The sequence below is a fragment of the Leucopleurus acutus genome, assembly GCF_964270905.1.
Source record: "Leucopleurus acutus genome assembly, chromosome: 3".
Classification (NCBI taxonomy): domain Eukaryota; kingdom Metazoa; phylum Chordata; class Mammalia; order Artiodactyla; family Delphinidae; genus Leucopleurus; species Leucopleurus acutus.
Window position 1 is genome coordinate 6960254 of NC_139145.1, and position 24375 is coordinate 6984628.

At 54.7% G+C, this 24375-nt stretch overlaps 3 protein-coding genes across 3 annotated transcripts; 2 read left to right on the forward strand and 1 right to left on the reverse strand.

Moving 5' to 3' along the window:
• The first annotated feature begins 5904 nt into the window (after window positions 1-5904).
• Window positions 5905-10515, forward strand: SHFL (shiftless antiviral inhibitor of ribosomal frameshifting). Its single transcript, XM_082837124.1, has 8 exons — window positions 5905-6178; window positions 6647-6770; window positions 6959-7008; window positions 8385-8423; window positions 8553-8702; window positions 9176-9279; window positions 9408-9562; window positions 10095-10515. Exons 1-8 carry the CDS (start codon window positions 6158-6160, stop codon window positions 10298-10300), a joined length of 849 nt encoding a protein of 282 aa, XP_082693250.1. The 5' UTR covers window positions 5905-6157; the 3' UTR covers window positions 10301-10515.
• A 65-nt stretch (window positions 10516-10580) lies between these two features.
• Window positions 10581-19182, reverse strand: ANGPTL6 (angiopoietin like 6). The gene is made up of 6 exons (XM_082837084.1): window positions 19145-19182; window positions 13375-13957; window positions 12379-12556; window positions 11636-11823; window positions 11286-11556; window positions 10581-10779 (listed from the first exon to the last, which is right to left on the reverse strand). Exons 2-6 carry the CDS (start codon window positions 13948-13950, stop codon window positions 10589-10591), a joined length of 1404 nt encoding a protein of 467 aa, XP_082693210.1. The 5' UTR covers window positions 13951-13957; window positions 19145-19182; the 3' UTR covers window positions 10581-10588.
• Window positions 19183-20279: 1097 nt separating this feature from the next.
• LOC309960360 (suppressor of SWI4 1 homolog) lies at window positions 20280-24044 on the forward strand. The gene is made up of 12 exons (XM_082837083.1): window positions 20280-20319; window positions 20408-20578; window positions 21067-21168; window positions 21361-21411; window positions 21519-21689; window positions 22359-22435; window positions 22632-22739; window positions 22830-22953; window positions 23046-23124; window positions 23244-23373; window positions 23447-23613; window positions 23704-24044. The coding sequence occupies exons 1-12, from the start codon at window positions 20302-20304 to the stop codon at window positions 23913-23915; spliced, it is 1410 nt and encodes a 469-aa protein (XP_082693209.1). The 5' UTR covers window positions 20280-20301; the 3' UTR covers window positions 23916-24044.
• The last annotated feature ends 331 nt before the right edge of the window (window positions 24045-24375 follow it).

Consider the following 24375-nt stretch of genomic DNA (forward strand, 5'->3'; position numbering starts at 1 on the left):
CCACCAGGCCCAGGGCTGGAGGAGAGAACTGTTTTCCCACAGTTAATGCCTTAGGAAAAGCAACATAACCAAGGTGGTGTGGTCATAAAAATAGCTACATGCTCCGTGGAGGGTTACTATGTTTTGCATCCTCTAAATCCCATAAGAATATAATGCAAGCCACATATGTAATTTTAAATTTTCTACTCGTCACATTAAAAAGGCAAAACAAAACCAGTGAAAGTAATTATAATAATTTTATTTAGCCCAATATATCCAAAATACCATTTCAACATGAAATCAGTACAAAAAGTCAATGATGTGTTATTTCACATAAATCTTCAAAATCCAGCGTGCATTTGACGCTGATGGCACATCTGATTAGGACCTGCCACGTTTCAAGAGCTCAAATGCCACATGTGACCAGTGGCTACCCTTTCAGACAGCCCAGTTCTAAATGGTTTATCTATATTAACTTATGGAACCTTCACAGTAACTCTATTCCCATTTCAGAGATGGGGAAACTGAGGCCCAGAAAGGCAAAGAAATCGCTCAAAGAGCTAGGAATGGACTCAAACCCAGACTGTCTGGTTCCAACGTGTGCCCTCTAGACCTCTATACTTCTCATTGTCAATTCCAGCTGGAAGGAGCATTGCGGTTAGCTGGCCTGAGTTCAAGTCCTGACTGTGCCACCTATAAGCCAGGTGCCTGCATGATTTGCTTAATTGCTCTGAAACGCAGTTTCTTCATCTGAAAAAGGGACACTGGCACCTAGCCAGAAGGCTGAGGGATGACTTGATAGCCTAAAGCCTGGAGGACACCCCACAGAGAGCCTGGCGCCCAGCTGGCCCCTGGGTACACTCAGGCTCTTCTAGCTGCTGCGATTTCTCCACTCACCAAATTCATTTGAGTAGAGTCCCAAACAAGCTACCCAACTTTTGCACATAATGCATTCTTGGAAACATGTTTGAATGTGACTTCGCAAAACTTGAACAATAGATTTCTGTGCTGTAAAGGACCTTCCATTTACTAAAGACTGCACAGATTATGAAATCCCAAATTACTTCTCACCTCTTAGGTGTCATTGTCAAAGATAGATATCCAGGGTTTCGTACATGTTATTTTAAAACGTAATTGGTTTTGTCTTATTGTGTATTTTCTTGGTTCTCATTACAAAAGTTATGGATGCTTGTTGCAAAAAAAAAAAAAAAAAACCCAAAAATTTGATTGTTAGAGAAATATGCCATGTGGAAAGCAAAGGTGTTGTGGAGATCCACATGCAGAAATGCACACAAATGGTTTGTGTGTGTGCCCAGGGAGGGTCATCAGCGAGGCCCCAGCTGTCAAAGCATCAGAATACGAAAGTTGAAAGAGACAATTAAAATAGCACACAATCTTCTGAAATTTCATGGGCGCGTGTACACACACAGGAATAATGAACTACGAGGATGAAAAATTTTTTTCTGTTATTAATAATAAAAAACAAATACTGATCAACCATGCTAGAGAAAAGATAAATTATCTTTGTATTCTCTCTATAGAAAACATTACAAATCATTGTCATATGAAGAGTCAATTAAAGAGTACATAGCCATAGGACTTCCCTGGCGGCGCAGTGGTTAAGAAGCTGCCTGCCAATGCAGGGGACATGGGTTCAAGCCCTGGTCTGGGAAGATCCCACATGCCGCGGAGCAACTAAGTCCGTGTGCCACTACTACTGAGCCTGCGCTCTAAAGCCCACGTGCCACAACTACTGAAGCCCACGCACCTAGAGCCCGTGCTCCTCAACAAGAGAAGCCACCGCAACGAGAAGCCTGCGCGCCGCAACGAAGAGTAGCCCCCACTCACCGCAACTAAAGAAATCCCACGCGCAGCAACAAAGACCCAACGCAGCCAAAAATAAAAAATATAAATAAATAAATGTATAAAAAAGAAGAGTACATATCCATAAAATGTGGGGAAAAAGTTTGGAGAGGCATGTCTGATAGCTAATTAATAAAAATATTCTGTTATTTAAAAAAATGGCACACAATGCTTTAGTAAGTGTTGCCGAGTTGCCGTCTCCAAAGGTTCTACCAAGGGATGCCCTTTCCAACCAACAGTTTGGAGATTTCCCATTTCCCAACATCTCCAATTCTGGGCATCCCCAAATTTCTTCATTTGGCTAAGCTGAGGGGGGACTTCCCTGGCGGTCCAGTGGTTAAGACTCCTCGCTTCCACTGTAGGTGGCAGGGGTTCTATCCCTAGTCAGGGAACTAAGACCCTGCATGCCACGCAGCATGGTCTAATTAATTAATTAATTAATTAAACTGAGGGGGAAATTGACTAGGTTGCAAAAAGTACACACATGCTCCAATCAGGTCCACTTCCTCCACAATTAAACCTATGGTCACCCAGCATATGCCTCAAAGGTTCAACTAAAGATCAAGATTTGCTGCTTTGGGCATGAGCTTCCCCTCCCTCCACTCTCCCCCTGCTCGCTAAGCCGGAGCCATGGTGGCCTATAGATTTCTGCAATAGACCCTGCCCCATCCCAACTCAGGGTCATTGCACTTGCTGATCTTTCTGCCCTGCACCTCTTCACCTAGTTAGTTCCTATTCATCCTTTGGAGGGCCCCCCTTGAGCAGGTTCTTGAACCTGTCTTCCCTTTTGTAATAATATTACCCCCCTTATAGGATTGCTATGAGGATCAAATGAGATACATAGTTCAAAACACTTGATACAGTGTTTCAGAAAGTGTTAAGATTTCAGTTCATTGGGACTTCTCTGGAGGTCCAGTGGTTAGGACTCAGAGCTTTCCTGCCGTGACCCACAGTTCAATCCCTGGTCAGGGAACTAAGATCCTGCAAGCCACGTGGAGCGGTCAAAAAAAAAAAATTCAGTTCAAGAGGCACCTCCTCCATGAAGCCCTCCCTGACCACCCTACCCAGTTCAGGGTCCCATGTGTTGTCCTTTCTCATGGATCTCTCAATTTCTCTTTTTTGGTACATATCATAAATATAATTAAATAACTACTTGTGATATCATGTGCTTCATGTTTCTCTTTCCCATTAAGACCATGACTCCAGAAGGGCAGAAATGGTGCCAGACACCACGCCTGCCGGATAGGAGGCACCTGATGCATGTCTGTCAAATTAATGAATGGATGGATCAAATGGGCTCCATCTTTGACTCAATTATACTAAAGTGTCAGAGGCTACACTTCTTATCACTGTTATCAGCACATCCATTTTCTCCCTTTCCACACCTTTTTATAAAGACAAAGGATAAAATGCGGAAATGTTCACACCACTCACTACAACCAAGCTACATCTGGCCAAACAGACCAAGATGGCCACAAAGCTCAAACAGAACTGTTGGTGGGTAGGTAGCGCCCCCATGTGTTCGCTGGGAATCTGTTTTTCTGATCGTCTACAAATGCCAAAATTGAATACTCAGGTTGTATCTTTATTTGTCCTTCTGAATTGACTCTCACCCTTCTCCCCCTGCCCTGTGCCCTGACAGGCTAACTGCATGACTGGCTCCCTTACCTTCCTTGCCTGCTGGTGCAGCCAGTGAGAGGCTCCAGCAGGAGATGGGAGGAGAGGAGGGGAGAGAGGGCAGGGTCTTTATTCCCCTCTTCCTAAACATGGTCTGGATCTAGTGACTCAATTTTAACGCACAGGATGTGGCGGCAGAAGTGATGCTACGTGACTTTCAAGGCGAGGTCTTGGAAATATACAATTTCCACCTGGCTTTCCTTCTCTTGGGTTGCTGGCTCTGTGGAGGCCAGCTGCCAGGTTGGGAGTATCAAGCACAAACAGCCCAAGTAGGGAGGAATTGAGGCATCCCTCCAACAATCAGCACCCACCTGCCAGTCATGTGCGTGAGCCACCACGGAAGCAAGATCCTCCAGCCCCAGTCAAACTTTCAGATGGCTGCAGCCCCAGTCAACATCTTGACTACGACCTTATGGAAACCCTGAGCCAGAAAGCTCAGTAAAGCCATTGCTGGATTCCTGACACACAAAAACCGTATGAACAGATAAGTGTCTATTGTTTTAAGCCATAACATTTGGGGATAATTTGTTATGCAGCAACAGAGAACTACAACACCTGGTAACAAGAGTCCCAGGCTCCCACCTCTACCCGGAACTCTCTTCTCCCACATCCTTCAGGTCTCCACTCAGATGTTACTTCCTGCAGGCTTCCCTAAACTCCCTTTACCCATCCCCCTGCCCCAGTTCATTTTTCATCCTGGCATGTATTCTCTCCTATCCTATTACATATTTGTTTCTTGTCTGTCTCCCCCACTAGAATGCTAGCTTTATGTGGGCAGGGATCTTTGTTTTCTTTGATGCTGCGTCCACAGTGGAACAGTGTCTGGCACAGAGTAAGCTCTCACTGTGGTGGCCATTAGGATGAGAATCTAGCAGACCTGAGTTGTGTGGGGGCTGGATCAGACTACCACCTGTTTCCTGCCTGCTCTGTGCCCACCCTGACCAAGGGGTGGGACGTAGCTGTGACCTCCCCCTCCACTGGGTAAGTAGTAATTGGCAACTATACTGGGAGAGCCCCTCCATGTCTCCCCACTTCCCTCAGGATAAAATCCCAGGTCCTCTGTGCTGCCTATACCACCCCTTCCCTGCCCGAAATCCCACCACTCAGCACAAAGAACCATGAACTGTTTACATGCACCCCAGGGAGGGCTGCATAGACCCCACAAACAAAACTTTGGGGTTCAAGTAGAAAACATTAGAACATTTTTTTAATCTTTTTTGTTAAGTTTGCTAAGGAATTTCATCATGTAATAAATACATTATTATAAAGTGATCTACAGAATCTCTCAGTATAACTGTATTTGTATATAATTTATAAACAAATATCCCTCTGGGGGTTGAGCTTCAACATTTTTACTGATAGAGGTGCATGTTGAAAAAGTTTTAGGAGTCATTTATCCTAATGCAATTTTGCCACCCCCAGAGGACATTTGGCAACATCTGGAGACATTTTCAGCTGTCATGACTGGGGCAGGGGTGCCGCTGGCATCTAGTGGGTTGAGGCCAGGGATGCTGCTAAACATCCTACGACGCACACAGCAGGCCCCCACCACAGAGAACCATCCAGCCCAAAATGCCGATATTGCTGAGGTTGAGAAGCCCTGGCCTAAAGCGCTAGACTCTCTTGATTCTGGGGGTTTTGCACGGCTAGCTGCTTCCTTCCCCCACTCCATTCTTCACCTGCTGAGCCGTCACACTTCCAGGACTCCTCCAAGAAGACATTTCTGATGCGGCAAGGCTGGGACAGAGCCCCTCCCCCGCTTGCTGGGTTAAAATTGTCCTGGCCCCCCGGGGTTCTCAACCTTACGTTTTACAGTGCAGATCCCCTGGAACCCCTAGACAGCCCGATTCTGCAGAACGGCTAGGGACCAGGAATCAGTATTTTTAGCAAGCACCTCCTCCTTCCCGCCAACTGCCTGCCCCTTCATATTTTGCACATAGTAGGTGGCCCAGGGACTAGTTGAATGTCTACAGCATGCCAGGAGCTACTAAGTGCTCTACCCGGGGACTCGAATCCTGGCACACGCACGCGCGCGGGCACACACACACACACTCCAGGATGTAGCCACTATCATCATCCCCATCTTACAGAGGAGTAAACTGAGGTTCAGAGAGGGGACGTGGCGAGGTAAGAGGCTCAAAGTGAGAAAGGGGTCCAGGTCCTAATTAGCGCCTGATTCCTGGGGGAGAGGAGGGGACGGGAGGGGAGGGGACAGAGCGATGGACTGGGGGAGCACGAGCTAGCGGGGACCGGGAGACACACCGCGGCCTTCAGATGCGGCCCCGCCCCCACGAGGGACGTGAAGACGCGGACCCCGCGCAGCGTGGGGACATGTGACCGACTGCAGAGGCCGCGCCGCCTCCCCCGCCCGAGGTCTGCGCGCTCCGCCGCAGGGTGCAGATCGGGGGCGCCCGCCTGGGTTGGGGGCGCAAGAGCAGAGGTGGAGCCAGGGCGGAGCCACCGCGCCCCGTCCCCCCTCTTTCCAATCGAAAGCGAAACGGAGGGCTGGAAAGGAAGGGCGGAGCCGGCCTGGAGGCCCCGCCCCCTGCCCTGAGAGGCAGCTGGACAGACGGGCGCACCCAGGTAGGGGGGCGCTGAGCGCCCAGTGCGGACCCTCGCGGGGACCTGCGCCGCCACCATGTCTCAGGAAGGTGTGGAGGTAGGAGAAGGCTACAACCGGGCCGGGGGCCCGCGAGAGATGCTGGGGAGGAGCCGGGGGACGCGGAGGGGGCTTCGCAGTTCCTGGGGACTCCATCCGAAACCTAGACCTTCCCCCAGGCTGGCACTCGTCTCCCTCAGAAAGGAGAGTGACCGCCACATGCCCCAGAGCGAAATGCGGCCTCCTCGAGGAAAAGCGGGGGCTGCTGGGTCAAGGGTCAGAGGCCAGGGGTTACCTGGCCGGCCTCCTCCCTTAGCGTGGGACGTTCGCCTTAGTCCGCTCCCTCCCCCAGTGCCCTGTGGGGACTTTGGCTTTTTCCAGGAAATGCAGTAGAGGGATTGGGGGGGTGGGGTGCGGAGGCTAAAACCAAGGGTCAAGTTCAGGCCGTGAAAAAAGGATGCCTAGGGATGGGGGAGGGGCAATCGCGCCTCTCCTTCCTCCATCTGAGCCCCTGTCTCCCCACCCCAGCTGGAGAAGAGCGTCCGGCGCCTCCGGGAGAAGTTTCATGGGAAGGTATCCTCCAAGAAGGCGGGGACTCTGATGAGGAAGTTTGGCAGCGACCATACCGGCGTGGGGCGCTCCATCGTGTACGGTGAGCAGGCGGGGGTCCTGCCTGCAGGGGGTTCCGCTGGGGAGCGGGGAGGGGGTGTGGTCTCTGCTGAGGGTAGGAAGAGGCGATGAGATCATCTCTTTGGGGGGTGGTCTGTATCGGGTTCGGGGCCCAGAAACTCCCACAAGATCTTTCAAAGGCCTTTCACTTACACTTACTCTCCCCACCAGGGGTAAAGCAGAAAGATGGACAGGAACTGAGTAATGACCTGGATGCCCAGGTAAACTGCGCCCTCCCCTCAAAGGATGTGGTAAGGGGAGGGAGAACAGAAGGGTCAGGCTCATCCATGGTGAGCCCCCTCTGTGCCTTGTCAGTCCACAACTCATGGTCTAGCCTCATTCACTTATGCACCTCTCAGTCGTGTATCTGGCCAGGGAGCCTGCAAACAGTAGATGCTCATTACATGCTGACTGTATTAAATGGAAGACAGAGACAAGAAACTAAGCAGTGAAACGAATCACGATTGTCATTATAGAGGAGCCAAAGAGATCAGGGAAAGCTTCCTGGAGGAGGTGGTACCAAGTTCTTCAAGACTAAGGAGGAGTGACCTCTGGGAAGGGGAGGGGTTGGAGAGGGTCTTCCTGGAAGAGGGGTGGCATGACAAAAGGAACATACAGACAGGCTGGGATGAGCAGGAGATCAGAGAGGAGAGAGGGGCAGGGGAACCCATGTGAATGAATGAATGAATGAATGAAAGGCTTTGCATGGCCACTTTGCCCCTTAGATGGCTTTGGTGGCTGGCGTACCGGTTGGCCTGCCTGAAAGACCCAGCACAGAGTTGTTAAAGAGTATAATAAAGTACGTATTATACCCTTAACATTTATATATTTACAGTTATACATATAATGAGTATGATAAAAATAGCCAAGAGTATCATTGATTGAGCACTTCCCCTGCGGCAGGACTCCAGGAATATTACCTGTTGACTTATTTCATTGCCACAGGTCCTGTGAGACAGGTCCTATTACTTATCACGTTCATTTTACAGATGAGAAAATTGAGACACAGGGTGATGACGTCACTCACCAGGTTCATGCTGAATGCAGGTGGCAGCTGGGATTTGAACCCAGGCCACCAAGAGTCAGAACCTGGGCTCTTAGATGTCCCTCATTAGGAGGAGTGGCTTGGCCACACCCCCACAGCTGGAAGTGATGAAGCCAGGGTTTCAACCTGCATCTATCTGAATCCAGAGCTCAAGCACTTAACCTAAAGCAGCATGGCCTCAAAGAGGTGACCTGTCACAATGCCAGCAAGTGTGTGGCATTCATTGGCAGGAAGGGAGCATGGGGTCCAGCCTGTTCCGCCATGCTCACTCAGGGTAATCTCAGGCAAGCCCTCTCCCGGCTCTGAGCCTCAGTATCCCCGTCTGATCAATGGGGATGACAGGTGTGCCCACCTCCCAGGGTTGCTATAAGGACAACTGAGGTCACACATCCTGCCCTCAGGAAGTGTATGCTGCTCAATCAACTCCTCCTGAGTTAGGGACACTCTACTCTTATATGGGGCCAGAACCCTGCCTCCCCGTGCAGAAGCCCCGCCCCCAGAAAAGAGGCGTGAACCACATCTCCAGTTTCTGCCCCTGGTGTTTCCACCCAGGACCCCCCAGAGGACATGAAGCAGGACCGGGACATCCAGGTGAGTCCAGGATGTGGGACAGGGAGGTAAGCAGGGAGGACATCCATGGGGGTGTTCATAGGTGAGGAGGAGGGACATTGTAGGGGCAGGAAGGGGAGAAGAGGGCTGACCACCGTCTCCATTCTGCAGGCGGTGGCGACCTCGCTCCTGCCACTAACAGAAGCCAACCTACGCATGTTCCAACGTGCCCAGGAAGATCTCATCCCTGCCGTGGACCGGCAGTTCGCCTGCTCCTCCTGTGACCATGTCTGGTGGCGCCGCGTGCCCCAGCGGAAGGAGGTGATAACCCAACCTCTGACCTTGGTTCTGTCCCGGCTCCACTCCAAAGCCCCACTCTCAGTGTCCAAACCTCTGACCCAAGAACATCAGCCTCTGAGAGCCCAACCCCGGACCTGCAACCTCAGAGATCAACCCCAATCTCAGACCCTAACCCCAACCCACTGAGCTGGACTTTTCAACTTGACATTCAACTTGAGAAGCTCAACTCTTATCCCAGAGCCTGACCTCTGACTACACAGTTTGACAGCTACCACAGAAATCAAACCTGACCCACAACCCCAAATCTGGCTTCTGAACCCCCTGACCAGTGGTATGCTTCTGGTAAATGCCTAATAACCGGCTCTCGTGGGGCGGAGGCACCCCCAGATTTACAGTGTTTGCCAATTTCCATAGTGTAAATCTCGATCTGGCTAACATCAGGCTATCACTGCTCACCTCAGACAGCAAGCCTGCCCCTCTCTCCGCACCCCCAGGTGTCCAGATGCAGGAAATGCCGGAAGCGCTACGAGCCGGTGCCCAGTGATAAGATGTGGGGCGTGGCTGAGTTCCACTGCCCGAGATGTCGGCACAACTTCCGGTGAGGGCGCTGACCCCACCCCCACCTCCCATCCTCGGCCCTGCCCCACCCCAGCCCTGCCCCTCCCTGCCCTGGCCCCACCCTGGCCCAGCTGGCCCTTGGACCCTCACGGCCCTGCCCGCCCCCAGGGGCTGGGCACAGATGGGGTCCCGGTCCCCCTGCTACGGGTGCGGCTTCCCCGTGGATCTGACACGGATCCTCCCTCCACGCTGGGACCGGGACACAGATCGCCGCAGCACCCACACCCACTCCTGCTCGGCTGAGGACTGCTACAATCGGCGAGGTGAGGGCCTGGCGCGTCCCCATGGCCTACCCCCCCATTCCGGGCATACACCTCTGAGCCCTTAAGAACCAAGGTCTCTACCTGCTTCTTCCGCATACCTCCTAAGGCCTCCGTCCTGGAGGCCTTTTCATCTCCCACTGCAATGGCCCCTCCTTCCACATCTTCCACGGGCCTCCAGCCTCCTTACCTCCAGGTCACTCAGGACCCCTGCCCCTCCTAACACCCACCTCCCATGGCGTCATCCACCTTCCATGTCTCCTCACATAAAGTTCTGTGGTTTCACTCTGGTGGCCCACACCCCAGTGTCCTGTGGACTCTGTCCCTGTGGTCTCTGTGTTCTTGGCTCCTGTTGTGTCCTCTGTAGTCTCAGGTGACGCCCATGTCCCTGGGTCTCCTGTGGCTTCAACACCTGTGACTTTCACCTCTGAATTTCCTGTAGCTCTGGCCCCAGAGCCTGTAGCCTCAGCCCCTCCCCTTCCCAGAGCTCCCCGTGGCCTCAAGCCCCACGACCTCAGAACCTCTCCCTCCCCAGAGCCCCACGTGCCTGGGACGTCCTGCGCACACCCCAAGAGTCGGAAGCAGAACCACCTGCCCAAAGTCCTGCACCCCAGCAACCTCCACATCAGCAGTGGCTCCACTGTGGCCACCTGCCTGAGCCAGGGGGGCCTCCTGGAAGACCTGGACAACCTCATTCTGGAGGACCTGAAGGAGGAGGACGAGGGCGGGCACGGGGAGTGACCCCTGCCAGGTGCAGATGCAAACCAGACACGGTCTGTGCATATTTTGTGTTGTTATAAAATACGAGCTCAAATGGAGATCTAAATGCCCTTGGGGAGCCGTCTGGGTCCAAGATGCTGGCAGGGGGATTCCTGGGTGCTGTTTTCAGGGTCCTGGGGAGCAGATCCACAACGGGAAGAGGTCTGTGGGACGCGGCCCACACTGAGTCACAAAGGAGGTGTGGCCAGGACAACTTGGGCTCCTGCGGACACACATCCCCTGTGACCTGGGGGACAGATGAACAGATGGTCACAGCCTCAGGGGCCTGATCAGCATGGCAACCTTCTTGAGAGAGTAAGCCCCACCACGAAACTCGGCCCAGTAAACGCCGTCCTGGTAACGGCTACGGTAGTGGCCACCACGATGCCACACACCATTGAGGTTGGAGTGGGCACAGGCATGGTACCACCAGCCTCCCCGCTGGTACAGGGCGCAGTTACCTGAGGGAAGAGAGAATCCATGTCTTCTCACCAGAATAAAAGCCTCTACCAGCACCTCATTAGTACAAGGCTTTTGCCAGGCATCCTCTGTCCCCATACCTTCTTCAGAGTAATAGCCTTAATTCCTTCCTTATCCCCTTACCAAAGTACAAGTCACATTTTCTCCACCCTTTCTGCAAACTAGGAGCTTTACCTCTCATTCCTTTATCAGGGAAAACAACCTTCTCTACTTCCTTTCTAGAATAAGAGTCCTAGCTCTCATACCTCCCCCTATTCCCCCCACCCCCCCACCACCTTTCACAAAGGCAGGAATCCTGACTCTTACTGCCTAATCAGAGAATGAATCTGGACTCCGCACCCCCTCACCAGAATAAGAGTCCTGTCCTCCACTCTCCTGTTTATCCTGATCCTTACCAGAGGAAAGTCTTACCCCACCCCCTTTCATTTCCTCACTAACAGTCTCCTACTCCCTCCCCACCACCACCACCAGAATGAGAGCTCTTTACCAGAATAGGAGTCTCGGTCCCTATCCACGGTGCTGAAAGGCTTGTCATTGTGCCAGGATAGAGAGTCTCCAGCATCTCCGTGGTAATGGCCAAGCCGTAGGCGGTAGTGGTCACTCTCAGGCTCCAGGGAAAAACCATCATAGTGGGCACGTGCCCCGCGGCCTCCCCAGTCCTCGAGGAGCACCAGTAGCTCATGGTCCCCATGGCTGGTCAGCTGATGCACAGGTTCAAGGCCCAGCCAGTATTCCCCATCAGGCTGCCCAAAGCCCACCTGGCAGGGCAGGAAAGTCAGGGAGTCAGCAGCAGGTCTCCTTCCCCTGCCCAGCCTTGCCCCACCCACCTGTGCCCACCTTGTAGTGCTGCCAGGTAGTGAAGAAGTTGACGGAGCCATCTTGCCGCCTCTGGATCACAGTCCAGCCTCCACCTTCCAGCTGTTGCTCACACCATGCTGACAACACATGCCGGCCCACTCGTAGCTCATACACTCCGCTCTGTCCATGGCCTGCCTGGCGGGCCTCTGCACAATCCCGCCATGGGCCTGCGGGCACAGGGATATGGGACAGGCACAACCTGGACCAGTCAACCCTTTACTGGAGTAAGAGTCCTGATTCTCACTGGTCCCCTTACCAGAACAGTCGAACTGCCTCTCCTATTCCCTCTCCAGAATAAGAGCCCCAATACCCCTTTTCTTACCTAAATAAGACTCTAAGTCATTCTTCTCTCACTAAAGCAAATGTGGAGCCTGGGATTCTTAAATTCTCCTTCTATGGTCTCCTCATCAGAATAGAGGTCTTGAACATGGCCCTCTGAATTCCCTCAAATTCTCACCAAAGTAGCAGTCCTGAATCCCCTGCCCTCTTGTCAAAGTAAGAGTACCTCTCTTATTTTCACACCATAGTAAGAATTTTGGTGTTTATCAAAGTAAGAGCCATATCTCCCTGTTCCATTATCAGGATAAAAGCATCATTTCCTCCAGGCCCCCCAGCATGAGAGGAATCTGGCATTAAAGTCCTGACTCATATTTCCCTCTATTCATGCTGCACTGGGAATCTCCTGGCTCCTCACACCCTCAACAGCCCTGCCCTTGTCTTACCTGCTGGCTTGGTAGGGACAGCAGGGTGCCCTGAGGGCACAGGAGAGGCCAAGGGCCCCTGCTGTCTCAGGGTCTGGTCTCTCTGGGATTCTGGGGCTGAGTTCATCCTCCTGCTGGTGTCATTGGTGCCACCTACCAGACTGACTGGAACCACAGGCACCAGGGGCGGTGGCAGGACCTGGGGTAACCAAGAGAGTTAGATGTGATTGCACTAACCCTTAGCCCAGGACGCTCTGGGCTCGTAAATCTCCTAGCACCCAGATGGGAAGATCAAGCAGGGGCGTGTATTGATCTTCCCAAGCCTAACTCTAGTAGTCAAGAAGAGACAGAGCTGGGCTTAAACTCCTGCTCTGGTGTTAATAGCTTAACCGATCTGTGCCTCCAAACTTTTCTGTGAAGTAGGGATAATATGAGTACATCCAATATTACTAACTTACTGAATCCTCCCAACCACCCTGTAAGTTAGGTACTGTCACAAAGCAACAATTGCTTATTCAAAACCTAAGGTGAGACATAATCCAGAATTTAGAATAATATAGCAGGAGTTAGAAACAGTAATGCAGGGTCTACCTCTATATTACCTAACACCCCCAACGAGGTCTTTGGTCTTTATCACATATTAATAATATGCTTGATTATAGGATCCTATGAGTATTCATATTAGGTAGATAAGTAAAGACTTCAAGTAGCTACCAGTTGCGTTTTGACCCAAATGAGTTACTGGGGAAGAGGTAGGGGTCCGTTTTTGGAGCTTTTTGTATTTCGGAACTGAGAATCATGGGGTTGGGACTTCCCTGGCGGTCCAGTGGTTAAGATTCGGTGCTTCCACTGCAGGGGGCACGGGTTCGATCCCTGGTCGGGGAACGAAGATCCCGCATGCCCCGCAGCGCGGCCAAAAAAAAAAAAAAAAGGGCACGGGGTTTCAGGGGGCCCATCTACTGAAGATGCTCACAAGAAGTGGCTGCTATTTGGGGAGGGAGATAGTTTCAGAGTTACCTGCTGTTGCCCGCCCGCACTCCCCGGGCACAGGCGTTCCAGGCGGGAGATGAGGCCACTCTGCTGGCTGACCAGCTGTGCCAGCTCGCGGAACTTGACGTCCAGCTGGTGGAAGCGGGCGGCGGCGCGCTGCGCCTCGGCCGAGGCGTTCAGCACACGCTCCCCAAGCAGCGCTAGCGCGGCGGCAGGCTCCGCCCCCAGGCCTGGCTCCGCCCCCGGTCCCGCCTCGTGCTGCAGCTGCGCGCGCAGCTGGCCCAGGCGCGCGCTCAGGCCACGGCTCTCCTTGCGCAGCGCACGCACCTCGCCGGCTACAGCGCCGTCGGCCGTCGCCAGCCGCTGAAGTTCGCGCAGCAGCTCCTCGTGGCGGCCCACTCGCACGCGCAGTGCCGCCACGTCGCTGGCGTTCACGGCCTCCGGAGTTGGGCGCGGAGCCGCCGGCCCGCTCCAGCACACGGCGCCTGTGAACTTCTGCGGGGGCAGCACGAAGGTGTAGGTGCAGCGCGGGGCGGCTGCGCGCGCCCACCAAGCGTCCAGCAAGAGCAGCAGCTGCATCGTGAGCAGCCGGGGTGCCGACATGACGGACCTGCAGGCAGAGGATGAACGGGAAGGAGGGGGCCTCGGAACGCAGGCTCGACCCCCGACTCTCAAGCTGGGCCATACCTATGTGGTCCCACGCGGGAATGCACAGGTGTACACCTGCGTAGATCAGGGTCCACACACGCCCGCCTCCATCCCTTTCCCTGTCCCGAGGCTGGAGATACGCCAATAGAATCCAGCTCTGGCCTCCCCACTGAGTTCCAGGCGCCCTGCGGGTCAGTGTGTCTCGTCCATTCATTCAGCAAGCATTCTCTGAGTGCTAACTGTGTGCTGGCCTCAGTTCTACGCGCTGGGAATACAGTTGGGAACAAAACACAAAAATCCCTGCCCTGGTGAGTAAGGACCAAATAAACTTAGAATTAATTGAGTGTATTAGACAGCCCTAGGCACTAAAGATAAAAGGTACTTTTAGTAAAAGACAGAGGGGAATTCCCTGGGTGTCCAGTGGTTAAGACTCCCGGCTTCCATTGCAATGGGCCAGGGTTCGATCCCTAGTCTGGGAACTAAGATCCCGCAACCTGCACGGCGCGGCCAAAGAAACAAACAACTACAAAAAAAAAAAAGAACAGTAAAAGACAGAGATATGGGGATATGTGCAGGGGCAATTTGAGAGGAGGGAAGACCTGGAAGAGGTGACAGTTTTGAACAAAGACCTGAAAGAGGTGAGGGAGGAAACCATGGGGGTATCTGGGAGAAAAGAGGTCCCTGGCAGGGGGAGTAGAAAGTGCAAAGGCCCTGAGGTTGGACCATGCCTGATGTATTAAAGGAACCTGGAGGAGACTGGAGCAGAAGCCATGGGGAAACAGGTGGGGGGGGGGGCGGGTGAGGGGAGATGAGGAGAAAGTCTCACTAACTCAGTCTACTAGCGGACACCCTATTTCCCATGTCCTCAGACCAAAACTCCAGAGTCATTCATGTCTCTTCATGGCAGATGGAACCCATCAGCCAGGCCTATCAGCTCTTGTGTTTAGACCCTGACTTCCTCCACATTCCCCCCCATTCTCACTCCCTCCCATGATCCTAGCTCAAGACACCATCTGGATTTCCTTAGAGCAGCTGCCTGCCAGGTCTCCAGGCTTCCATCCTCAATCTCTGCTCTGTTTCTCCCACAGTGGCCAGAGGATACCCGTGAACACCCAAGACAGGTCACGTCCCTCCTCCTCTGCTCAGGACCTCTGTGGCTTCCTCCTCACTCCGAGGAAAAGCCCAAGTCCTCCCTGCAGCCCACAAGGCCCTGCATGCTCTGCCCAGGCCCCTCCCTGCCCTCCCCTCCTCCCATTCATCCTCCCACCCACCGCGCTCACTCTGCTTCAGGCACCCTGGCCTGGCTGTTCCTCAAACACACAAGGGACCCTCGAGCCTCAGAGCCTTTGCACTTGCTGTTTCCGCAGCCTGGAATATTCTTCCCTGAATTTATCACAGCTCCCTGTCTCTCCTTATTCAGGTCTCAGCTCAGTTGTCTCCTCCTCAGAAGCCCTCTTTGAGGGACTTCCCTGGTGGCACAGTGGTTAAGAATCCGCCTGCCAATGCAGCGGACACGAGTTCAATCTCTGGTCCAGGAAGATCCCACATGCCTCAGAGCAACGAAGCCCGTGTGCCACAGCTACTGAGCCTGTGCTCTAGAGCCCGTGAGCCACAACTACCGAGCCCGCGTGCCACAACTACTGAAGCCCATGCGCCTGGAGCCTATGCTCTGCAACAAAAGAAGCCACCTCAATGAGAAGCCCACGCACCGCAATGAAGAGTAGCCCCCGCTCACCGCAACTAGATAAAGCCCACATGGCAGCAAAGACGACCCAACACAGCCAAAAATAAATTTTAAAAAAAAGAAGCCCTCTTTGACTACCCCGTTTAGAGTCGCCCCTGCTTGGGCACGCCCTAGCACAGTCCGTCCATTTCATTTTAGCATTTATCACTCTGCAATTGCCTTGTTTGTTTGCCATTGTTTATGATCTGAATTCCTCCACCAAAACATAAGCTCCCAGAGGCTGAGCCTGGGTTTTGTTCACTGCTCTGTCCGCAGCGCCTAAAACAGTGCCAGGCATCACACACACCCCGCAACACCCACACGCCCCGGGTCTGCCCACGTGCCCCGCCCCCGCCAGGTGTTCCCTGGCTCCCACAGGTGAGCTGTATACATGTGGCCACCAACCCGCGGCCCTGCAGGATCCACACGCAGGCCTCCATTGTCTTCATTCCTGGGGTTCACACACTTGCAGGCTGTCTGATGGGGAAACACATCCCTCCCACGTGCACATGCCAACATTAAGAAAATGTTCCACATGTCCACATGCTGGCCCTGTCCGCGCCACAATCCACCATATTCCAAACCCACACATCCCGGTGGCCACACAGGCGCATGTCCTGCAGGCTTCATTGTCACACACATTGCCTGGTTCACACACTCTACAAGCATTCCTTGAGCACCTGTTGTGTGTCAGGAGCTGTTCCAGGAGATGGGGACACAGCTGTGACCAACACAGACAAAACCCCTGCCCTTGTGGAGCAGGTTGGGAAAACAGATGGTGGGTAGGCCAGAGGTAAGTGCTTCGTAGAAAAACAGGGAAGGGGGTGGGAGACCTGGGCTGGGGGTGCATTTTAAATAGAGGAGTCAGACATTACTGAGAAGATGACACTTGAGTGAAGACCTGAAGGAAGAGAGAGAAAGGGAAGAGCATTCAGGCAGAGGGAACAGCGAGTGCAAAGGCCCTGAGGTTGAACCTTACTTGATATTCCCAAGAAATAGCAGGGAAGCCTGTAAGGCTGCAACAGAATGAGTGAGGCGGAGAGCAGGAGGAAGTGATGGGGGCAAAGTGTGCAGGGCCTTGTGAACCTTGAGGAGGATTTGGGGTTTTACTCTGAGTCATGTGGGAATCATGGAGGGTTCTGTGCTGGAGAAAGGCATGTTCACTACTGTACTCACACCCCAAGCACTAGCTACCAAGGGCAGAGCAGGGACCTCTTATTGCCGCCCCCCGCCCGAAGACATCAGGCCCTCCACAACAGGGATGGACCAAACCCGTTTGAACTAGTGTGTGTGTAACATCCGCTGCCTTCCAGGATCTCAGCCTGGAGTAAAGAGGAGGTCTGGGGAGTCCCCCAGCCAAGCCAAGACCCAGGTTTCCCAACAGACAGATTCAGCCTCCACCTGCCCTCCCACCCTCCTGCGCTCTCACCTCTCACGACCAAGACCCTGAGTTCAGCAAGGCCCGCAGCAGACACAAGAAGTCCGAGGAGGAGCTGAGGGTCCAGCAGGGCCTCTGAACTGGAGAAGGGGAGAGGCTGGTGGGAGAGCAGGAGGGAGGAGGCTTGGTAACTACCCACAGCCTGGGACTAGAGTGGTGATGCTGAGCCCAGGAGCTCCAAACTGTAAATATTTAGCATTTCCCATGTGAGAACTGAGGCAGAATTGCCAGACCCTCCTGCCCAGGCCACCAGAGCCTGATAACACAGTTCAGCGCCCTGGACGTTCCCCCCACAGCACAGCACAGAGCGTGGGAGGCTGCAGGCCCAGGGAGGCTGCATGGATCCCAGCCTCAGACATAGACAGGCAGACACACACACACACACACACACACACACACACCCCACAGAGAACAACAGTAGCGAATATCAGCGGCACCTGCAGCCTGTCAGGCATGACTCTAAACTCTACATTTTGTATCTCATTTAATCCTAGCAACCAGAGCTGGTTTCTGTATGTAGCCACATTTTACAGCAGAGAACGGAGCCTCAGAGAGGGTGAGCAACTTGCCTGTGGTCACACAGCCAAAGAAAGGATCGGCAATGGTATTCGGCCCAGGTAACATGGCTCCAGAACTCACACACATATACCACAACAGTCACACACACACCTCTGTGTGTGCACATAACAGTAGAGCACAAAGACACACACGGATACCCAATGAGACATGGAAACCACTGCACAAAGCAGCAAAGATAGACAGATGGAATCTGTGTGTGTGTATGTGTATGTGTGTGTGTCCGTGGATTTTCCCGGCACAGACAATTACAACAACATAACTGGAGGGAATTCCCTGGGGGTCCAGTGGTTAGGACTCAGCGCTTTCACTGCTGGGGCCCAGGTTCGATCCCTAGTCTGGGAACTAAGATCCCACAAGCCGCGTGGTACAGTCAAAAAAAATAAATAAATAAAGACACAACTGGAAATAGCACAGATTTAGGAAGCAACTATGTGTTCAAAATGTGGTCACAGGACTTCCCTGGTGGTGCAGTGGTTAAGAATCCGCCTGCCAATGCGGGGGACATAGGTTCGAGCCCTGGTCCAGGAAGATCCCACATGCCACGGAGCAACTAAGCCCGTGTGCCACAACAAGTGAACCTGTGCTCTAGAGCCCTCGAGCCACAGCTACTGATCCCACGTGCCACAACTACTGAAGCCCGCGCGCCTAGAGCCTGTGCTCCACAACAAGAGAAGCCATCACAATGAGAAGCCCGTTCACCGCAACAAAGTGTAGCTCCCACTCGCTGCAACTAGAGAAAGCCTGCGTGCAGCAACGAAGACCCAACGCAGCCAAAAATTAATTAATTAATTAATAATAATAATAATCTACCTGCCAATGCATGGGACTCGGGTTCGAGCCCTGGTCCAGGAAGATCCCACATGCCACGGAGCAACTAAGCCCGTGCGCCACAACTACTGAGCCTGCGCTCTAGAGCCCGCAAGCCACAGCTACTGAGCCCACGTGCCACAACTACTAGAGCCCGTGCACCTAGAGCCCGTGCTCCGCAACAAAGAGAAGCCACCACCATGAGAAGCCCGCGAAACGCAACAAAGAGTAGCCCCCGCTCACCGCAACTAGAGAAAGCCCACACGCAGCAACGAAGACCCAACGCAGCCAAAAATAAATTAATTAATTAAAAAAACAACAAAAACTAAAAACAAAATGCGGTCACACACGCACACACCACGACTTAAAGGAAAATACCCCGTGGGCTGAGCGTGTCTGTAAATCTGCATGAGGCATGTACACACCCAGGTACACATGGTCACACACTGGCAAGCGCAGAGACACAAACCAGGCACACGGCGAGCCCCTGATACCCGCCCACAGCCCAGCGCAAGTTTCCATTTATCTCCCACACACACTCTCACATCCTCACACAGGTCAGGTCCTGCAGGGCAGAAAACAGACAGAACAAAGTGACTCACGTAGAGCCCCCACCAGGCTAGGGTCTCCGACTTGTAAGAAGGCCTTCCCGACTAGCAGTCTCCTCCCATTTCCTACAGTCCTGAACTCGTAACCCGAGTGGCCTCCCGGGCTGAAGGAGGAAATGGTCGTCCCAGATCTGAGAGAGGCTGCCAGGCTGGGCTCCCGGCCTGGGCTGGCGCCCCCCCCCCCACCACGCTGGGCCCCCTCCAGCTTCCCCCACTGGCAGCAGAGAGAGAAGAAACCTCCTAAGTCAAGGAGAGGGGATGACAGGAGGGAGAGAGAGTCAGAGAGACAGAGAAGGAGAAACGTCTGGGAGATAGATCGGGAGAGAGATGGGAGATGGGGATAGAGATGAGAAGAGAGAAATGGGGATAGGGACAGACAGAGAGAGGAGAAAGATGGAAACTTACAGATGACGAAGGAGACAATTTTTGGCAAGTTCAAAGCTGGGGAGAGGGAGACAGAGACAGATGGAACAGGGAGAGAGATGTTGGGGGATCTCTTCCCCCCACCCGAAGGTTCTGGGGAAGAAGCCAGAGGCCTGAGGCCAAGGCTGTGGCTTTGAGCGGAAACTGGGAGGGGGTGAATTATTCACGAAGCTACCGCCTTGCTCTGAATTTCCAGAAGGTGATGTGGAATTTCCATCCCTCAGCCCGTCCGCAGACAGGGCCCCCGCGGGGGACAGCTGGTCCTCAGGACCTGGGGCCTAAATGAGTAACTGCCAAGGTGCTATCCCCTTTTCGGGTCCCCAAGTGCCTGGCGCCAGTGTGCCAAGTACTGTGCATACATCATCTCTCTTAATTCGCGGGTCAGAGAGGAAATGATGATCATCCTCACTTTGGGATACTTTAGGAGCCTTGGAGTGGAGAACGTGTGCCTCAAAATCGCACAGCTGGTGGAAATGGCCGAGGCGGGATTCGAACCCATGGCTCATTTAGAACCGTGCCGCCCCCCCCCCCGCCCCGGTTTCCACAGAAACAGGCACCAGGTGTCTCCATAGCAACCCCTCCGAGGTTTCCCGCGACCTGGTGCGCAAGCCCATGTGGTGACGTCATCACGCAGCGGCGCCTCACGTAGTCGCCTCGCCGGCGCCGGAAGTGAGCTGTGCGGCGCCGGAAGCAGCCAGCAGAAGAGGCCTCGAGGAAGAGACGGTGGCATGGGGCAGTCGGGGCGGGTGAGGCGCGGCGGCCGGGAAAGCGGGCAGCGCGGGTGGGGTCCCGGCGGTGGCTGCAGTGCTCACCTCTTGCCTCTCGCCCCCGCAGTCCCGGCACCAGAAGCGGGCGCGCGCCCAGGCGCACCTCCGCAACCTCGAGGCCTATGCCGCACAGCCGCACTCTTTCGTGTTCTCTCGGGGCCGCGCGGGTCGTAGCGTCCGACAGCTCAGCCTGGACTTGCGGCGGGTCATGGAGCCGCTCACCGCCACCCGCCTGCAGGTCTGCATCGCCCAGCCCATCTCCACCCGCTGTGGGCCCCGTCCTCTGTGGGGATGGCTCCATCCTCGAAACCGCGCGAGGCCTCAGTCTCCCTAGCTGGAGAAAGGAGCCCTTATGGGGACCATAGTGGCTGCCTCTCAGGGCTTTGAGTGGCAGCAGCGAGGGCGAGCAGATGAACCGCGCGCAGCTTGGCTGGGTGCCTAGGACTGGTGGTTAAGAGGGGACTCAGGAATCAGCAAAGCTGGCTTCTCTCAAAAGCCTCGATCAAGTTACTTAACCTGTCTGGGCCTCAGCTGGCTGTCGAGGGACAGAGGCGGTGCTCAGATTCAAGTCTGACTGGCTCTAGAGGTCAAGAGCATTGCACTCTTCTCTCCTCCCCCCTTCTTCCGAGGGTTAAATGCAAGAAAGGGCATAACAGCTTAAGCGTATAGGCTTTGTTCAATAAGGGGATATCAGTGATCGTCCCTTTTTCTTTTTATCATTTCCAGATTCGAAAGAAAAACTCTCTGAAAGATTGTGTGGCAGTGGCTGGGCCCCTTGGGGTCACACACTTCCTGATCTTGAGCAAAACGGAGACCAGTGTCTACTTTGTGAGTGGATGCTCTCACCCCTCACTCCCCCACCCCCTCCTCCTCCCCCAGCTCTCATGATGACCCCTTGTGCCTCTGAGCTGCCGTGATTCTGGCTTCAAAGTAAACGCTCTGAAGAGATGGGCAGAGGTTCCCATTCCCCCTGCTCCCTAGTTGGACACCTTGACCCTCACTGATCCTTTTTTTCTGTAGAAGCTGATACGCCTCCCGGGAGGCCCTACCTTAACCTTCCGGATCAACAAGGTAAGGACTAGAGGTGGTATGAGGCCTCCGAGGGGTAGGAGCTGGGTTTGGGGATTGCCCCAGCCATGTGTGCTTGGCAGTTATCCACTCGTCACCCTGTCCTGCAGTACACCTTGGTGCGTGATGTGGTTTCTTCGCTGCGACGTCACCGCATGCACGAGCAGCAGTTTGCCCACCCTCCTCTCCTGGTGCTCAACAGCTTTGGCCCCCACGGCATGCACGTGAAGCTCATGGCCACCATGTTCCAGAACCTGTTCCCCTCCATCAACGTGCACAAGGTGGGCTGGGCCAGGCAACAGTTACCACGCACGGGCCCTTGGGTTGATTGCTCAGTCTTCACCTCCTAGCATTGAGGGTGAGAACTCCGGGTTCTGAGGTCGAATCCCACTCATAGCGTTCTGTGACACTGCGCAAGAGGCTTCCTCCATGAGCTGCCATCCCATCTGGCAGGTGGAAAACTATGCCCACAGTGCTTTATTTCCTAAATGCACGTTGAGTGCTGGTCTAAGTAGAGTAGCGTGTATTGTGGCTCCACTTTACAGAGGGGGAAACTGAGGCTGACAGAGGTGAAGTCACTAGTCTCAGGTCAGATACGAGGGAGAAGAAAGCAGGACCAGATTTTTAAATTTGTCTGGCAGCAGAGCCCCTGCTTCTAATCCGTGGCATCAGTGGATCTCAAATTAGCCTTGTTAGATGCCAGTCACCAGGAAGTCCGGTGTCGACGGCCTCAGTGGGCCTGGGACCCAGGATTTCTAGCCAACGTCCAGGTAGCCCATGGACACCAATTGCAGCCCCATCCATCCCTGCAGTGCTCTCAGCACTCTGTGCCCTTTTACTGTGAGGTTTCAGGAGTGCAGCCATAGCCGGGGCTTGGCACGGGCTCCAGCACACAGTGGGGCCTGGGTGCAGCTCACGTGGCGCCATGCCTTCTCTTCTCTCCCTTCCAGGTGAACCTGAACACCATCAAGCGCTGCCTTCTCATCAACTACAACCCTGACTCCCAGGAGCTGGATTTCCGCCATTAGTGAGTCTGGGGTGGGGTGGGGTGGCGGGTGTGGCCCCGCTCTGCAGCTGATGACAGCACGGCTGCTGAGCCTCTGTGATTGCTTAGTTTCAAAGTACACGCTCCGATGGACCATGGAAAGGGTGGGTGGGGGGTGGAGCTGCTCCGCGACCCCGTGGCTCCTGACCCCCGTTCTCCCTCGCTCTGACCCCTGCAGTAGCATCAGAGTTGTCCCTGTGGGTGCAAGTCGCGGGATGAAGAAACTGCTTCAGGAGAAGTTCCCCAACATGAGTCGCTTGCAGGACGTCAGTGAGCTGCTGGCCACGTGAGGAGGGCTCAGGGTGGGGGCAGGGGGCCCAAGAGCTGTCCCAGGAGCCCGGGATCCCCTGCTGAGCCCCGTGTGTGCCCCACACAGGGGCGCAGGGCTGTCCGAGAGTGAAGCGGAGCCGGACGGCGAGCACAACATCACGGTGCTGCCCCAGGCCGTGGCAGGGCGAGGCAACATGCCAGCCCAGCAGAGCGCAGTGCGGCTCACCGAGGTGAGGCCCCGCCCAGGCAGGCCTGATGGCTTCCCCCAGTCTCAAGGAGGGACTGACACACACTGCCCCAACCCCCTCCCCCGTTCCTCCAGATCGGGCCTCGGATGACACTGCAGCTCATCAAGATCCAGGAGGGTGTAGGAGAAGGGAACGTGCTGTTCCATAGTTTTGGTGAGGACGGGGCTGGAGGGGCACCGGGGTCTGAGGCCTGATCGAAGGTGGGTCTCAAGGTACTGGAGGGCTCACCTGGATCTTGGTGAAGGCCTCAGTGGCTGTCTCTTCCCATTTAGTGCACAAAACAGAGGAGGAACTGCAGGCCACCCTGGCAGCCAAGGAGGAGAAGCTGCGGCTCAAGGCCCAGAGGCAGGACCAGCAGGCCCAGAACGTTCAGCGCAAGCGAGAGCAGCGAGAGGCCCACAGGTGTGTGGTCGCCAGGCGGATGAGGCGGGGTCCTGGGCGCAGGCTGCCACGTTGACCAGTGTTCCTCCTCCAGGAAGAAGAGCCTGGCGGGCATGAAGCGGGCACAGGCAGAGGCTGATGGGGACAGCGATGCAGAGGACCCCGGGGCCCCTGCAGAGGCAGAGGGGGTCAGCCAGCAAGAGGAAGAGGAGGATGAGGCCGAGTATTTCCGCCAGGCTGTGGGCGAGGAGCCTGATGAGGGTGTGTGGCAGGCAGGGGTCAGTGTAGCTGGGCACCATGGGCTTGTCTGTCCCTGTGCCCTGGTGGCCCTGACACAGTCTCTTCCCACAGACATGTTCCCAAAGGCAGCCAAGTGGAGGCGGCCTGCCGGGCCCCCAGGCAAGAAGCGACGGGTAAAGGAACGGAAGCCTGACCGAGGCAGTGACCGGAGGCCTCCAAAGGCCAAGGGCAGACACCCGGGGGCCCAGGCCAAGGTGGGACCCAGAGGGGCTGCCCGGGACCACAGGCGAGGCCGACCGTGGCCACCTAAGAGAGTAGCCTGAGGCCAAGCCTGGGTGGCAGGTGGAATGCCCCAGATTGGGGCCTGAGAAATGCTGCCCTGGGCTCCCCATCTCCTGGGCCTCCAGGTGCAGCCCTCGGTTTCCTTTCATAAAGGAGAACTGTTTTCCTAACCTCCCCCTCTAATAAACTGATTTCTCATGAGTCTTAGTCTGCGCTTGAAATGGGGGGCCTGGTTTCTGCCCGAAGCCTGGGCCCATTTCCCCGACCCTGGGCAGTGGAAGTGCAGGGCCTTGTTTCACAGGCAAGGGTGACGGGCAGATTTGACCCTGCTTTGGTGCCTTGGCGTCCTGGGCCCCTCCCCCAGCCTAGCAAAGGCCCCCACAAGCAGATGGGCCAGCTCTGGAGGATTGGGTGTCATGAGGAAGGAAACCGGGGGTGGAAGTGAGGCGTGTGCCCAGACCAGCTCTGCAGACTGAAGGAGGTGCTGCTGGGAAGGGGAAG

Coding starts and splice junctions, on each gene's coding strand:
- SHFL (XM_082837124.1), top strand. CDS start 6,158: ATGTCTCAGGAAGGTGTGGAG. Junction 8,703..9,175: donor GCGTGCCCCAGCGGAAGGAG/GTGATAACCCAA, acceptor CCGCACCCCCAG/GTGTCCAGATGCAGGAAATG. Junction 9,280..9,407: donor AGATGTCGGCACAACTTCCG/GTGAGGGCGCTG, acceptor GCCCGCCCCCAG/GGGCTGGGCACAGATGGGGT.
- ANGPTL6 (XM_082837084.1), bottom strand. CDS start 13,950: ATGTCGGCACCCCGGCTGCTCACGATGCAGCTGCTGCTCTTGCTGGAC. Junction 12,557..13,374: donor GTGCGGGCGGGCAACAGCAG/GTAACTCTGAAA, acceptor TGGTTACCCCAG/GTCCTGCCACCGCCCCTGGT. Junction 11,824..12,378: donor TGTCCCTACCAAGCCAGCAG/GTAAGACAAGGG, acceptor CTGTGCCCGCAG/GCCCATGGCGGGATTGTGCA.
- LOC309960360 (XM_082837083.1), top strand. Junction 23,125..23,243: donor CGTGCTGTTCCATAGTTTTG/GTGAGGACGGGG, acceptor CTTCCCATTTAG/TGCACAAAACAGAGGAGGAA. Junction 23,374..23,446: donor GAGCAGCGAGAGGCCCACAG/GTGTGTGGTCGC, acceptor TTCCTCCTCCAG/GAAGAAGAGCCTGGCGGGCA.